The 16,757-nt window shown below is 56.9% G+C and overlaps 1 protein-coding gene across 1 annotated transcript in view; it reads left to right on the forward strand.

Annotated features, from left to right (window-relative positions):
- HMMR (hyaluronan mediated motility receptor) overlaps positions 1-16,757 on the forward strand; it is a 488,049-nt gene that overhangs the window by 358,037 nt on the left and 113,255 nt on the right. Inside the window, exons 15-16 of the mRNA XM_086931406.1 lie at positions 10,538-10,752; positions 11,153-11,269. Coding sequence (XP_086787532.1) covers positions 10,538-10,752; positions 11,153-11,269 — 332 coding nt within the window. The remainder of the gene's footprint in view (positions 1-10,537; positions 10,753-11,152; positions 11,270-16,757) is intronic.

The raw sequence follows: 16,757 nt of genomic DNA on the forward strand, positions 1-16,757 counted from the left end.
ACACAGCTCCACCGATGCACCCACCACACAGCTCCACCCAGGCACCCACCACACAGCTCCACCCAGGCACCCACCACACAGCTCCACCGAGGCACCCACCACACAGCTCCACCGAGGCACCCACCACACAGCTCCACCGAGGCACCCACCACACAGCTCCACCGAGGCACCCACCACACAGCTCCACCGAGGCACCCACCACACAGCTCCACCGAGGCACCCACCACACAGCTCCACCGAGGCACCCACCACACAGCTCCACGGAGGCACCCACCACACAGCTCCACCGAGGCACCCACCACACAGCTCCACCAATGCACCCACCACAGAGCTCCACAGATGACCCCACCACACAGCTCCACTGAGGCACCCACCACACAGCTCCACTGAGGCACCCACCACACAGCTCCACCGATGCACCCACCACACAGCTCCACCGATGCACCCACCACACAGCTCCACCGATGCACCCACCACACAGCTCCACCGATGCACCCACCACACAGCTCCACCTATGCACCCACCACACAGCTCCACCTATGCGCCCACCACACAGCTCCACCTATGCACCCACCACACAGCTCCACCTATGCACCCACCACACAGCTCCACCTATGCACCCACCACACAGCTCCACAGAGCCACCCACCACACAGCTCCACAGAGCCACCCACCACACAGCTCCACAGAGCCACCCACCACACAGCTCCACCGATGCACCCACCACACAGCTCCACCGATGCACCCACCACACAGCTCCACCGATGCACCCACCACACAGCTCCACCGATGCACCCACCACACAGCTCCACCGATGCACCCACCACACAGCTCCACCGATGCACCCACCACACAGCTCCACCGATGCACCCACCACACAGCTCCACCGAGGCACCCACCACACAGCTCCACCTATGCACCCACCACACAGCTCCACCTATGCACCCACCACACCGCTCCACCTATGCACCCACCACACAGCTCCACCGAGGCACCCACCACACAGCTCCACCGATGCACCCACCACACAGCTCCACCGATGCACCCACCACACAGCTCCACCGATGCACCCACCACACAGCTCCACGAGGCACCCACCACACAGCTCCACTGACACAGCTCCACCGAGGCACCCACCACACAGCTCCACCGAGGCACCCACCACACAGCTCCACCGAGGCACCCACCACACAGCTCCACCGAGGCACCCACCACACAGCTCCACCGAGGCACCCACCACACAGCTCCACCAAGGCACCCACCACACAGCTCCACCTACACAGCTCCACCGAGGCACCCACCACACAGCTCCACCGAGGCACCCACCACACAGCTCCACCGAGGCACCCACCACACAGCTCCACCGAGGCACCCACCACACAGCTCCACCGAGGCACCCACCACACAGCTCCACCGAGGCACCCACCACACAGCTCCATCGAGGCACCCACCACACAGCTCCACCGAGGCACCCACCACACAGCTCCACCGAGGCACCCACCACACAGCTCCACCGATGCACCCACCACACAGCTCCACTGACACAGCTCCACCGATGCACCCACCACACAGCTCCACCGAGGCACCCACCACACAGCTCCACCGAGGCACCCACCACACAGCTCCACCGAGGCACCCACCACACAGCTCCACCGAGGCACCCACCACACAGCTCCACCGAGGCACCCACCACACAGCTCCACCGAGGCACCCACCACACAGCTCCACCGAGGCACCCACCACACAGCTCCACCAAGGCACCCACCACACAGCTCCACCAAGGCACCCACCACACAGCTCCACCAAGGCACCCACCACACAGCTCCACCAAGGCACCCACCACACAGCTCCACCAAGGCACCCACCACACAGCTCCACCAAGGCACCCACCACACAGCTCCACCTACACAGCTCCACCGATGCACCCACCACACAGCTCCACCGATGCACCCACCACACAGCTCCACCGAGGCACCCACCACACAGCTCCACCGAGGCACCCACCACACAGCTCCACCGAGGCACCCACCACACAGCTCCACCGAGGCACCCACCACACAGCTCCACCGAGGCACCCACCACACAGCTCCACCGAGGCACCCACCACACAGCTCCACCGAGGCACCCACCACACAGCTCCACCGAGGCACCCACCACACAGCTCCACCGAGGCACCCACCACACAGCTCCACCGAGGCACCCACCACACAGCTCCACCGAGGCACCCACCACACAGCTCCACCGAGGCACCCACCACACAGCTCCACCGAGGCACCCACCACACAGCTCCACCGAGGCACCCACCACACAGCTCCACCGAGGCACCCACCACACAGCTCCACCGAGGCACCCACCACACAGCTCCACCGAGGCACCCACCACACAGCTCCACCGATGCACCCACCACACAGCTCCACCGATGCACCCACCACACAGCTCCACCGAGGCACCCACCACAAAGCTCCACCGTGGCACCCACCACACAGCTCCACCGTGGCACCCACCACACCGCTCCACCGTGGCACCCACCACACAGCTCCACCGTGGCACCCACCACACAGCTCCACCGTGGCACCCACCACACAGCTCCACCTATGCACCCACCACACAGCTCCACCTATGCACCCACCACACAGCTCCACCTATGCACCCACCACACAGCTCCACCAAGGCACCCACCACACAGCTCCACCAAGGCACCCACCATACAGCTCCACCTACACAGCTCCACCGATGCACCCACCACACAGTTCCACCGATGCACCCACCACACAGTTCCACCGAGGCACCCACCACACAGTTCCACCGAGGCACCGACCACACAGCTCCACCGAGGCACCGACCACACAGCTCCACCGAGGCATCCACCACACAGCTCCACCGAGGCACCCACCACACAGCTCCACCTATGCACCCACCACACAGCTCCACCTATGCACCCACCACACAGCTCCACCGAGGCACCCACCACACAGCTCCACGGAGCCACCCACCACCCAGCTCCACGGAGCCACCCACCACCAAGCTCCACGGATGCACCCACCACCCAGCTCCACGGATGCACCCACCACCCAGCTCCACGGATGCACCCACCACCCAGCTCCACGGATGCACCCACCACCCAGCTCCACGGATGCACCCACCACGCAGCTCCACGGATGCACCCACCACGCAGCTCCACGGATGCACCCACCACGCAGCTCCACGGATGCACCCACCACCCAGCTCCACGGATGCACCCACCACCCAGCTCTACGGATGCACCCACCACCCAGCTCTACGGATGCACCCACCACCCAGCTCCACGGATGCACCCACCACCCAGCTCCACGGATGCACCCACCACCCAGCTCCACGGATGCACCCACCACCCAGCTCCACGGATGCACCCACCACCCAGCTCCACGGATGCACCCACCACCCAGCTCCACGGATGCACCCACCACCCAGCTCCACGGATGCGCCCACCACCCAGCTCCACGGATGCGCCCACCACCCAGCTCCACGGATGCGCCCACCACCCAGCTCCACGGATGCGCCCACCACCCAGCTCCACAGATGCACCCACCACCCAACTCCACAGATGCACCCACCACCCAGCTCCACAGATGCACCCACCACCCAGCTCCACGGATGCGCCCACCACACAGCTCCGCCGATGCGCCCACCACACAGCTCCGCCGATGCGCCCACCACACAGCTCCGCCGATGCGCCCACCACACAGCTCCGCCGAGGCACCCACCACACAGCTCCGCCGAGGCACCCACCACACAGCTCCGCCGAGGCACCCACCACACAGCTCCGCCGATGCACCCACCACACAGCTCCGCCGATGCACCCACCACACAGCTCCGCCGATGCACCCACCACACAGCTCCGCCGATGCACCCACCACACAGCTCCGCCGATGCACCCACCACACAGCTCCGCCGATGCACCCACCACACAGCTCCGCCGATGCACCCACCACACAGCTCCGCCGATGCACCCACCACACAGCTCCGCCGATGCACCCACCACACAGCTCCGCCGATGCACCCACCACACAGCTCCGCCGATGCACCCACCACACAGCTCCGCAGATGCCCCCCCCACAGAGCTCCACAGATGCCCCCACCACAGAGCTCCACAGATGCCCCCACCACAGAGCTCCACAGATGCCCCCACCACAGAGCTCCACAGATGCCCCCACCACAGAGCTCCACAGATGCCCCCACCGACACAGCTCCACCGAGGCACCCACCACACAGCTCCACCGAGGCACCCACCACACAGCTCCACCGAGGCACCCACCACACAGCTCCACCGAGGCACCCACCACACAGCTCCACCGAGGCACCCACCACACAGCTCCACCGAGGCACCCACCACACAGCTCCACCGAGGCACCCACCACACAGCTCCACCGAGGCACCCACCACACAGCTCCACCGAGGCACCCACCACACAGCTCCACCGAGGCACCCACCACACAGCTCCACCGATGCACTCACCGACACAGCTCCACCGATGCACTCACCACACAGCTCCACCGATGCACTCACCACACAGCTCCACTGATCCAACCACAACACAGCTCCACTGATCCAACCACAACACAGCTCCACTGATCCAACCACAACACAGCTCCACTGATCCAACCACAACACAGCTCCACTGATCCAACCACAACACAGCTCCACCGACACAGCTCCACAGATGCCCCCACCACAGAGCTCCACAGATGCCCCCACCACAGAGCTCCACAGATGCCCCCACCACAGAGCTCCACAGATGCCCCACCACAGAGCTCCACAGATGCCCCCACCACAGAGCTCCACAGATGCCCCCACCACAGAGCTCCACAGATGCCCCCACCACAGAGCTCCACAGATGCCCCCACCACAGAGCTCCACAGATGCCCCCACCACAGAGCTCCACCGATGCCCCCACTGACACAGCTCCACCGATGCCCCCACCACACAGCTCCACCGAGGCACCCACCACACAGCTCCACCGAGGCACCCACCACACAGCTCCACCGAGGCACCCACCACACAGCTCCACCGATGCACCCACCACACAGCTCCACCGATGCACACAGCTCCACAGATGCACCCAGCACACAGCTCCACAGATGCACCCAGCACACAGCTCCACCCAGCACACCGCTCCACAGATGCACCCAGCACACCGCTCCACAGAGGCACCCAGCACACAGCTCCACTGATGCACCCACCTCCACCGATGCACCCACCACAAAGCTCCACAGATGACCCCACCACACAGCTCCACCGAGGCACCCACCACACAGCTCCACCGAGGCACCCACCACACAGCTCCACCGAGGCACCCACCACACAGCTCCACCTACACAGCTCCACCGAGGCACCCACCACACAGCTCCACCCAGGCACCCACCACACAGCTCCACCCAGGCACCCACCACACAGCTCCACCGAGGCACCCACCACACAGCTCCACAGAGGCACCCACCACACAGCTCCACAGAGGCACCCACCACACAGCTCCACCAATGCACCCACCACACAGCTCCACAGATGACCCCACCACACAGCTCCACAGATGACCCCACCACACAGCTCCACTGAGGCACCCACCACACAGCTCCACTGATGCACCCACCACACAGCTCCACTGATGCACCCACCACACAGCTCCACCTATGCACCCACCACACAGCTCCACCTATGCACCCACCACACAGCTCCACCTATGCACCCACCACACAGCTCCACAGAGCCACCCACCACACAGCTCCACCGAGGCACCCACCACACAGCTCCACCGATGCACCCACCACACAGCTCCACCGATGCACCCACCACACAGCTCCACCGATGCACCCACCACACAGCTCCACCGATGCACCCACCACACAGCTCCACCGATGCACCCACCACACAGCTCCACCGAGGCACCCACCACACAACTCCACCTATGCACCCACCACACAGCTCCACCTATGCACCCACCACACAGCTCCACCTATGCACCCACCACACAGCTCCACCTATGCACCCACCACACAGCTCCACCGAGGCACCCACCACACAGCTCCACCGAGGCACCCACCACACAGCTCCACCGAGGCACCCACCACACAGCTCCACCGAGGCACCCACCACACAGCTCCACCGAGGCACCCACCACACAGCTCCACAGATGCACCCACCACACAGCTCCACTGACACAGCTCCACCGATGCACCCACCACACAGCTCCACCGATGCACCCACCACACAGCTCCACCTATGCACCCACCACACAGCTCCACCGAGGCACCCACCACACAGCTCCACCAAGGCACCCACCACACAGCTCGACCAAGGCACCCACCACACAGCTCCACCTACACAGCTCCACCTACACAGCTCCACCGATGCACCCACCACACAGCTCCACCGATGCACCCACCACACAGCTCCACCGATGCACCCACCACACAGCTCCACCGAGGCACCCACCACACAGCTCCACCGAGGCACCCACCACACAGCTCCACCGAGGCACCCACCACACAGCTCCACCGAGGCACCCACCACACAGCTCCACCGAGGCACCCACCACACAGCTCCACCGAGGCACCCACCACACAGCTCCACCGAGGCACCCACCACACAGCTCCACCAAGGCACCCACCACACAGCTCCACCTAAACAGTTCCACCGAGGCACCCACCACACAGCTCCACCGAGGCACCCACCACACAGCTCCACCGAGGCACCCACCACACAGCTCCACCAAGGCACCCACCACACAGCTCCACCTACACAGCTCCACCGAGGCACCCACCACACAGCTCCACCGAGGCACCCACCACACAGCTCCACCTACACAGTTCCACCGAGGCACCCACCACACAGCTCCACCGAGGCACCCACCACACAGCTCCACCGAGGCACCCGCCACACAGCTCCACCGAGGCACCCACCACACAGCTCCACCAAGGCACCCACCACACAGCTCCACCTACACAGTTCCACCGAGGCACCCACCACAGAGCTCCACCGAGGCACCCACCACACAGCTCCACCGAGGCACCCACCACACAGCTCCACCGAGGCACCCACCACACAGCTCCACCGAGGCACCCACCACACAGCTCCACCGAGGCACCCACCACACAGCTCCACCGAGGCACCCACCACACAGCTCCACCGAGGCACCCACCACACAGCTCCACCGAGGCACCCACCACACAGCTCCACCGAGGCACCCACCACACAGCTCCACCGAGGCACCGACCACACAGCTCCACCGAGGCACCCACCACACTGCTCCACCGATGCACCCACCACACAGCTCCACCGATGCACCCACCACACAGCTCCACCGAGGCACCCACCACACAGCTCCACCAAGGCACCCACCACACAGCTCCACCGTGGCACCCACCACACAGTTCCACCGAGGCACCCACCACACAGTTCCACCGAGGCACCCACCACACAGCTCCACCGAGGCACCCACCACACAGCTCCACCGAGGCACCCACCACCCAGCTCCGCCGATGCACCCACCACACAGCTCCGCCGACGCACCCACCACACAGCTCCGCCGAGGCACCCACCACACAGCTCCGCCGAGGCACCCACCACACAGCTCCGCCGAGGCACCCACCACACAGCTCCGCCGAGGCACCCACCACACAGCTCCGCCGAGGCACCCACCACACAGCTCCGCCGAGGCACCCACCACACAGCTCCGCCGAGGCACCCACCACACAGCTCCGCCGAGGCACCCACCACACAGCTCCGCCGAGGCACCCACCACACAGCTCCGCCGAGGCACCCACCACACAGCTCCGCCGAGGCACCCACCACACAGCTCCGCCGATGCACCCACCACACAGCTCCGCCGATGCACCCACCACACAGCTCCGCCGATGCACCCACCACACAGCTCCGCCGATGCACCCACCACACAGCTCCGCCGATGCACCCACCACACAGCTCCGCCGATGCACCCACCACACAGCTCCGCCGATGCACCCACCACACAGCTCCGCCGAGGCACCCACCACACAGCTCTGCCGAGGCACCCACCACACAGCTCTGCCGAGGCACCCACCACAGAGCTCTGCCGAGGCACCCACCACAGAGCTCCACAGATGCCCCCACCACAGAGCTTCACCGATGCCCCCACCGACACAGCTTCACCGATGCCCCCACCGACACAGCTCCACCGAGGCACCCACCACACAGCTCCACCGAGGCACCCACCACACAGCTCCGCCGAGGCACCCACCACACAGCTCCGCCGACGCACCCACCACACAGCTCCGCCGACGCACCCACCACACAGCTCCGCCGAGGCACCCACCACACAGCTCCACTGATGCACCCACCTCCACCGATGCACCCACCACACAGCTCCACCGACAGAGCTCTACTGTTGCACCCACCACAGAGCTCCACAGATGACCCCACCACACAGCTCCACCGAGGCACCCACCACACAGCTCCACCGAGGCACCCACCACACAGCTCCACCGAGGCACCCACCACACAGCTCCACCGAGGCACCCACCACACAGCTCCACCGAGGCACCCACCACACAGCTCCACCGAGGCACCCACCACACAGCTCCACCGAGGCACCCACCACACAGCTCCACCGAGGCACCCACCACACAGCTCCACCGAGGCACCCACCACACAGCTCCACCGAGGCACCCACCACACAGCTCCACCGAGGCACCCACCACACAGCTCTACCGAGGCACCCACCACACAGCTCCACCTATGCACCCACCACACAGCTCCACCTATGCACCCACCACACAGCTCCACTGAGGCACCCACCACACAGCTCCACTGAGGCACCCACCACACAGCTCCACCGAGGCTCCCACCACCCAGCTCCACCGATGCACCCACCACACAGCTCCACCGAGGCACCCACCACCCAGCTCCACCGATGCACCCACCACCCAGCTCCACCGATGCACCCACCACCCAGCTCCGCCGATGCACCCACCACCCAGCTCCGCCGATGCACCCACCACCCAGCTCCGCCGATGCACCCACCACCCAGCTCCGCCGAGGCACCCACCACACAACTCCGCCGAGGCACCCACCACCCAGCTCCGCCGATGCACCCACCACCCAGCTCTACCGATGCACCCACCACCCAGCTCCACCGATGCACCCACCACCCAGCTCCGCCGATGCACCCACCACCCAGCTCCGCCGATGCACCCACCACCCAGCTCCGCCGATGCACCCACCACCCAGCTCCGCCGATGCACCCACCACCCAGCTCCGCCGATGCACCCACCACCCAGCTCCGCCGATGCACCCACCACCCAGCTCCGCCGATGCACCCACCACCCAGCTCCGCCGAGGCACCCACCACCCAACTCCGCCGAGGCACCCACCACCGCCGATGCACCCACCACCCAGCTCCGCCGATGCACCCACCACCCAGCTCCGCCGATGCACCCACCACCCAGCTCCGCCGAGGCACCCCACACAGCTCCGCCGAGGCACCCACCACAGCTCCGCCGAGGCACCCACCACAGCTCCGCCGAGGCACCCACCACAGCTCCGCCGAGGCACCCACCACAGCTCCACCGATGCTCCAACTAAGCTCCACCGATGCACCCCCAAACAGCTCCACTGATGCACCCGCTAAGCTCCACCGATGCACAGCTCCGCCGAGGCACCCACCACAGCTCCGCCGAGGCACCCACCACAGCTCCACCGATGCTCCAACTAAGCTCCACTGATGCACCCCAAACAGCTCCACTGATGCACCCCCAAACAGCTCCACTGATGCACACACCACTCAGCGCAACCACAGCGTCTCTCAGCGCAACCACAGCGTCTCTCAGCGCAACCACAGCGTCTCTCAGCGCAACCACAGCGTCTCTCAGCGCAACCACAGCGTCTCTCAGCGCAACCACAGCGTCTCTCAGCGCAACCACAGCGTCTCTCAGCGCAACCACAGCGTCTCTCAGCGCAACCACAGCGTCTCTCAGCGCAACCACAGCATCACTCAGCGCAACCACAGCATCACTGGTTCAAATATGTTCTTTCAATGTTTCAAGCTGTTTTCAAGCTTTCACGCTTTATTACAAATCACAAAGATGTTAATATTTCACTTCTGTTCTTGAATTTTCGTCACAATAAAAAACACTGAACATAATCTTCACAAGTTATTTACAAAAGTTTAAGCTATTGCCATTACAAATTAAATAAATTATTTAAGTATTAATTATTTTTAAAAATTAAAAGCCATTGTTATTTGTAATATCAATACATCTAAGTCACGCAAATACAAAACATGTTGCATTACAAATGCTATAGGTGTCACATTTGCGAAAGTTATAACTATTGGCATTGTAAATGACAAAGCTATTAATTTAGCTATTTAAAAAAAAACACATAAAAAAAAATTCATTTATAAGACCAATAGCTCAAACTTTCCTAATGCGAGCCCTATTGCATTTCCAATGCTTGTTGTAAATAATTTGCATTTGCGATTTAGAAAAACACTTTTGTATTGGTTTGAACTGTCTTCATGTTGCAGGAGCTTGCTGCAGCGCTTCGCGAAGAATTGCTTCATGTCGAACAAGAGATGAGGTCGGAGAAGAGTCTGCTGGAGGAAGAACTTGAGGGAACACTTGATGAACTGGATCGGATGCAGCTCGAGGAAGAACATGCTGAGAAGTTGATTATTCATCTGGAGCAAGAAAATAAACGAAGATCGGAAGAACTAAGTCATCTAGAGTTGATGCTGAAAGAGTGTGTTATTAATTGATGCATCAATTTAATATCGAATTTTTGTGCAATTTCTCACAGAAAAAGTATTTAAACTCTAATAATGGAGTGAAAAAAGCTGCCCTTTAAGAACAGGAGCTAAATATTGAAAAACTGGCATAGAAACCAATCTATAATGTATGAAGAAGCTTAGAGTAACAATTAGGAATATATGAAGCGTACATATACATTGGATCTGCTGCAAGGTTGCTGCAGTAAAACTAAAGTTATAAAGCTTCTCTTTCGGCAGTGCCTTCTAGGGGTAACTCAATATTTGATAGCAAATTGAGCCTACTCTTGCTGGGCCTAGCTCCCCCTCCCCAGTTGCATTGTACATTCATAGTAAGTGAAGCCTTAATCTATTCTTTTTTTTCTCACCTGGTAGGAAGAATGCAGAGCTGGAGAAAGTCAATGTGATGCATAACAAAGCTAGAACTCAGTTTAAAGAAGAGCGGCAGACTACCATGTGCAAGCTTAATGAGGTGACAGTGGAGTTTGAAAGGTCAGTATTTTTCTGAAAACAAAGGTAACGGTCTGTGTGCATGTATATAGCACAGTTGAATTTATGCCGATGAATAAAATTGGTTTCCTTTGTTGAAATGTTATACTGTTGTAATGTAAAAGACTGTACACCAAAGAAACAAGAACATTTTATTTTTGCCTCGGTTTAATTTGTTGTAAAACATTTACTGTGAAACATGGTGCACAAATTAGATCCGCTCCAACCAAAAGTATTCGGATTAGTACTCAAACCTGTTTAATATTAGTCCTATTCCTTTGTTCTCTGTAGGGTACTTCCAAGCATGTGGTGAATCACTATCTTTTTCAATGTGTTCTCTTTTGAATTGTTACTTTCCTATGTATAGCAATTTGGCTCTTTTTACCCCATATACCTCTTTTTAGTCCACTATATAGAGTGGAGGCAAACCGGATTTGTTTGCAGAGGCAAAAATGATCATCCTAAATCTTTTGTGGTAGTGTTGGTGAGAAGTGTAGGCTTATCAGAGGGTAGTGCGAAGCATTTGTTGTACTGAGGTAATAAATTAGACCTGCTCAAGAATAAATCCAAAACCAATTTAAAATCTTGTTTTTCAGTTTTGTACCAAGAACTTAGTTATCATAAAAGTACTTTTTTCAACATGAATTTTCACAGGCAAGTAAAGAGTTAACTTGAAAGCGTCTTTATGCAGCAAAGCTACCCTACGAAAGAAAAGACCTGTGTTGCATTGTCTGTTTCTGGGGATCTCTTTCAGTCAATGAGGGTCGTAGGGGGCTAAGGTCCAAAGTACCACCAGCAGTTATACTCGTTACCTGCCCTGAGGTATCCTGGTGCAGAGGTGCTGGTCAGGTTGGTAGCTGTGCACGCTATGCCATTGGAAAGAAGGTTGGGCCACCCAGAAACAGGCTGCAAAGGGGGACGTTGGTACAAGTCCAGGAGCTCCCAACAGGTCTCTAAGGTCATAAGTGTCCTAGGGACAAGGTTGCACAGGTGGTTTGTCGGTAACCGGGCTGGGACCCTTATGTGCAGAGTGGAAAGGTTGTCTGGGCTTTGCATCCTAGTGCCTTGTATTTGTCTGACTCACCAGCTGAGGGTGCAAAATCTGGACAGCTGGGCCACTCTGGAGGTGGGGTTCTGCTGTGCTGACATCCCTCTGTAGCTGTTCGGTCTTGGTGTAGTGGTAGTCCGGATTGGACTTGTGGACTCTTTTTGCAGCAAGGGATACAGTACCCAGGTATTGTTTGTGCATCTCTGGTTGGTCCTGGTGACCTCACTTGGTGGGATGCGAACAGATCAGACCGTCAGGAGCACAGGTTCCACTTCCTGGGAGAATGCTGTGTTGGGTTGGGTTGGCTTGGGAGCACCAACTCAGTGAACCGGCTTTGCATTTTCAATGCCTATGGACTGCAGGGGAGTAGCTACTTTACTTCAAGCGAGATTTCTGGCAATTTGCGAAGGGCTGGCAGTCTCCCTGGGTTCTTGGAAATTTGTGGCTGCAGGGCGAGTTGCTAGCCAAGATTGACTAGACTGGTGCCGACAGGGCTTGGCACCAAAAGTTCACAGCCTTCCGTTCTCACTTTTTGTGCTATCATGGGTGCACCAAAATACTCCATTTAGGGGCATGACCAGTAGAGCCAATGGGCTACTTACCTTTAGGGTGTCATCAGCCCCTTTATGACCACTTTCTCTGGTAAGTGGGCATAACTTTGACCCAAAGAGCCGAATTCCACCAAAGCTAAGATGATGGAATTCAAAAATTTGTGTTCACATCCGGTAGCCTGCCTTAGACGTTGAATTGGGATGAGAAGGTAACTCTCCTCCTGACTAGCTAGTTCTCCCACCTGTCCTAGTGCCAAATGGGCCAGAGACGAGGCATGACATTTTCACTGTCTGGAAAGCCTTGGGGTTGCATGTCACAGTCCTTTGAAGCTTCCTGCCTTGATATGCTAATCACTTAGCCATTCTGCTTGGAGGTGGTGACTACACCTCTGGCCAGGCATTGTTTCTACTCTGTAGATCACAGGGGGTCAAACTTTTCTTGTGGCAGGCTGGTCTAACTAATATTAAGTATGTTTTCAGGGGGCACCTCTAGGGTACCCTCTGGATGTATGTATTAATCCATCACTGGAATCAGTGTGGGTTTATTAATGCAAGATATTTGATGACAAACCTTTCTAGTTTTAGTGATGCCATTGTGTAGCTGGGGAGCTTGTAAACACCAGTGTCCAGCACAAGGCTTCCTTCACTTCTAAAATCATAATTTCGAGTTAGACGTCACAGGGGCATATCTGCTTGTACAGATCTGTACACACATGTAGTATAATGCACCCTGCTTCAGGATGTAAGACCTGCTGTAGGAATGACCTGCACAGTGCCAACTCTTGGCTTCACTGTTGCTCAAACATGAATATACCTTAAAAACAAGAGAAGAGACGTTTGGCAAACAGGAAAACGTTGGTTTAATTAAATACTTCAGCTATGAGTACATTTACAGAAGAGGGGATGAGGACTAACTCATAGTACAATCAATCTGAGCAAGGTTGTATACATTTCTTTTAGGTATCGTAGAAGGCTTCAGCCGATCATTTTTTGGTAAAAGAATCCGTGCCTTGTCTTTGGAGTCGTAACTAGGGCCCCTGATAACAAATGCAGGTGGCCCTTGACCATGCGTGGAAACAATGGGCGGGCCAGTGGGAAACGTGTCCAGATGTCCCGCATGAGGGGTGTGTGACCACCCCCCGACTGTCTGGATTGGCTGTGTTCCTAACTTCATGTGGCATCTGACTTTTTGGTACTTTTGGGAGTTCATGCTACCCTCCGGCCATATGTGCTTTATTGCAGATTATCTCCCTGGACCATTGTGATGTCACAGCACTTATCTGAGGAGTTGAGCGATTTCCTGTTAACGTGATTGTTGCTATGTGCCACCCCAACTGGGACCTGTCATTCAGTAACCTCAGGCTGAAGTCTCCGCACCTGCTGGACCACATATTTGAGTCTGGGTTGGAGAGTTCAGGACGGTTTTATTAGATAATGGAGATGCGGTTACGTTCTTAAATAGGAATGTATCATTATAAACCATGGCATTGATTTTTAGCAATAATATTTTCCCCTCTAGCTGAATTTTCAACTACATTGTCTAACCCATACTTCAGTCACATTATTTGGGGTTTGTGCTTCAGTTTTGACTACTACTATCTTCCTAGTTACTTGCTTTCTACTAAATTTGAGGCCTACGTTTTTTCAGCAGGATACTCATTGCAGGAAGTCACTGCAGTGATGTGCACAGTCCAGACAGCCACAGGGCAGACAGGAAAACCCCAAACCTATTCCTGCTCAGGGCCACCTCCCTCCTTAAACATGCCTCTTTGTAAGCGGTGCAGTTCTTGGATGGCAAGAGTCAGTTTTGTTGTCTGTCAGGACGTACCGATCTCGCACACCCTCCCTCCATTGCGGTCCTTACGTCCAACATATATCATTGCATCACCAGGAGGCAGATGGCTCTCGGTAGTTCCTTGATCGAATTAGGCCAGGCTCATTGCTGTTCAACTTGAGCCTGGTTATCTGCATATACCGGACATTTGTTTTTGTAAGGTGAAGGGTATGGACCCTCCTGTGGATACTTGTGCGTCAGAGAACTGTCTGAATTCTTCCGAAATTTTCTTGTATTGAGCCAGAAAAAGTAATCCACAATTCTTTTTCCACAAGCCCGATGCAAGAGACCTATTTAGCAGTCGTTAGTACAACTGCTACAGTTTTCTGGAAATGACCAGAGTCAAGGTGTGTATGGGGACGAGGGAGCAGAGGCCACACATCCAGATACGAGCGGAGTGTAGGCAAACTCACTGCACTGCCTTCAGGTATGTCATCCTGGAGGTGCCCCAGTGCTTGTCCGGAATGTGCAGGCCTGTCCATTTTCATTTGTGCCAATTGGTATTGTTCCTTTACCTCTGAAACACAAGTCATATAGTGCACGCTTCCATACAATTAATAGTTTCTCCTTTCTTTCTAGCCACGTATATCCAAACACTTCAGCATCCCCAATATCCTGACATGGGGTATCTAAGCTGTTCAATCTTCCCTTACCAGACTCCTTTCCCTTCGCGTCATCTAAATGTAATGCTCTATACTAGAATTCCATGTCTGGGGTCCATTTGTTAAAGAAGATTGCCCCAGATATGCCAATGGCCACTTTGACTGCTGATGGAAGCAGAGGCTTACATGTTTGTGCAGTGGTTTGGTGGGTTTGCTACCTGTCAGTATTTTTTTCTCTGGAAAGTCTCAGGGCGCATCCTGTTGAGCTCAGTTTGAATGTCGCTAGGCTCTGAAAAGGTACATTGTTGGCCTTAAATTGTGTCAGATTCACTACTGCTCTGGGGTTCTAACTTGTTTGGTTGTATTTTGGCCCTAATCCTACATAGGTAAAGGTATTTTGCTTTTTCTGCGGCCGCCTCTTAGTAAGGCAGCTTTACTTGTCCTAAGTTATAAAGGGTGCACAAGGTCTGCACATTCATTTGTTACTGTATTACCACAAGGGTGCTCAATACTAATAAGGATATGCATTAGCCCACAAAAAGATGGGAGCCTGTTTGCAAATAGTTGGACACGCGCCCACTGTGCACACTAAACGTTTAGGGCTGTTACCCATATTCAAAGGACAGAGGCCACCGATGTCCCATGGATACAGAAGGAGCACACCCTTCACCACAACCCAGGGCTATCCTCCTATGGAAACTCCAAACCCACAGAAGGAATCAAACTGCAGTGACACCAAAGCAAGCATACACATATATAAGCATACCCACAGCACACATACGCTGCTACGCAGCTGTTAGGAAAGCTAAGTGATTTTTATGCCGAACGAATTGCGAAAGCCAACAATAGTAGGAAGATCTTTTCTATTGTTAGAAGTTTTATGACCCCCTGTGCTGAACAAAAGACTTTTCCAGTTTCCACCCAATGGTGTGAGGAGTTATCCTCCTTTTTTATTAATAAAATACAGTCCATTCAGAACCGTATAGGAACGCTCTCGGTGGAGCAGAGGATCTCCTCATCTACAGCTCCCCTGCCTTGCAAGCTCATTAGTCCCTCATTCTCTGTTTTCGCCGGCAGAGGGGTCTGACATTCTAGTCCTTCTTAAATCTCTTGTCTGGCTCCCCTTTGGACCCATGCCCAGCTAGAGCTTTAGCGGGTGTGGCAGAGATTGTGTATTCTGAAGCTGCTGCCGTTACTAATTAATCTCTTCAGTCTGCTGCTGTTCCGGCGCAATGGAAACAAGCCAAACTTCTTCCTCTCCTGAAAAAACCTACTGCAGACCCCTCTGTACCCACCAACTATCGCCCTATTTCTCTGTTGCCGGACCTGGCCAAAGTGTGCGAAAAAGTGGTCTTCCGCCAGCTTGAGGCCTTTGTTGAAACCTCTGGGGCTCTTCACCCAGCCCAATCTGGGTTTAGAACATCCTACTGCACAGAGACTGTGCTGGTAGAAATGA

Source organism: Lissotriton vulgaris, chromosome 7 (genome assembly GCF_964263255.1).
Source record: "Lissotriton vulgaris chromosome 7, aLisVul1.2, whole genome shotgun sequence".
Classification (NCBI taxonomy): domain Eukaryota; kingdom Metazoa; phylum Chordata; class Amphibia; order Caudata; family Salamandridae; genus Lissotriton; species Lissotriton vulgaris.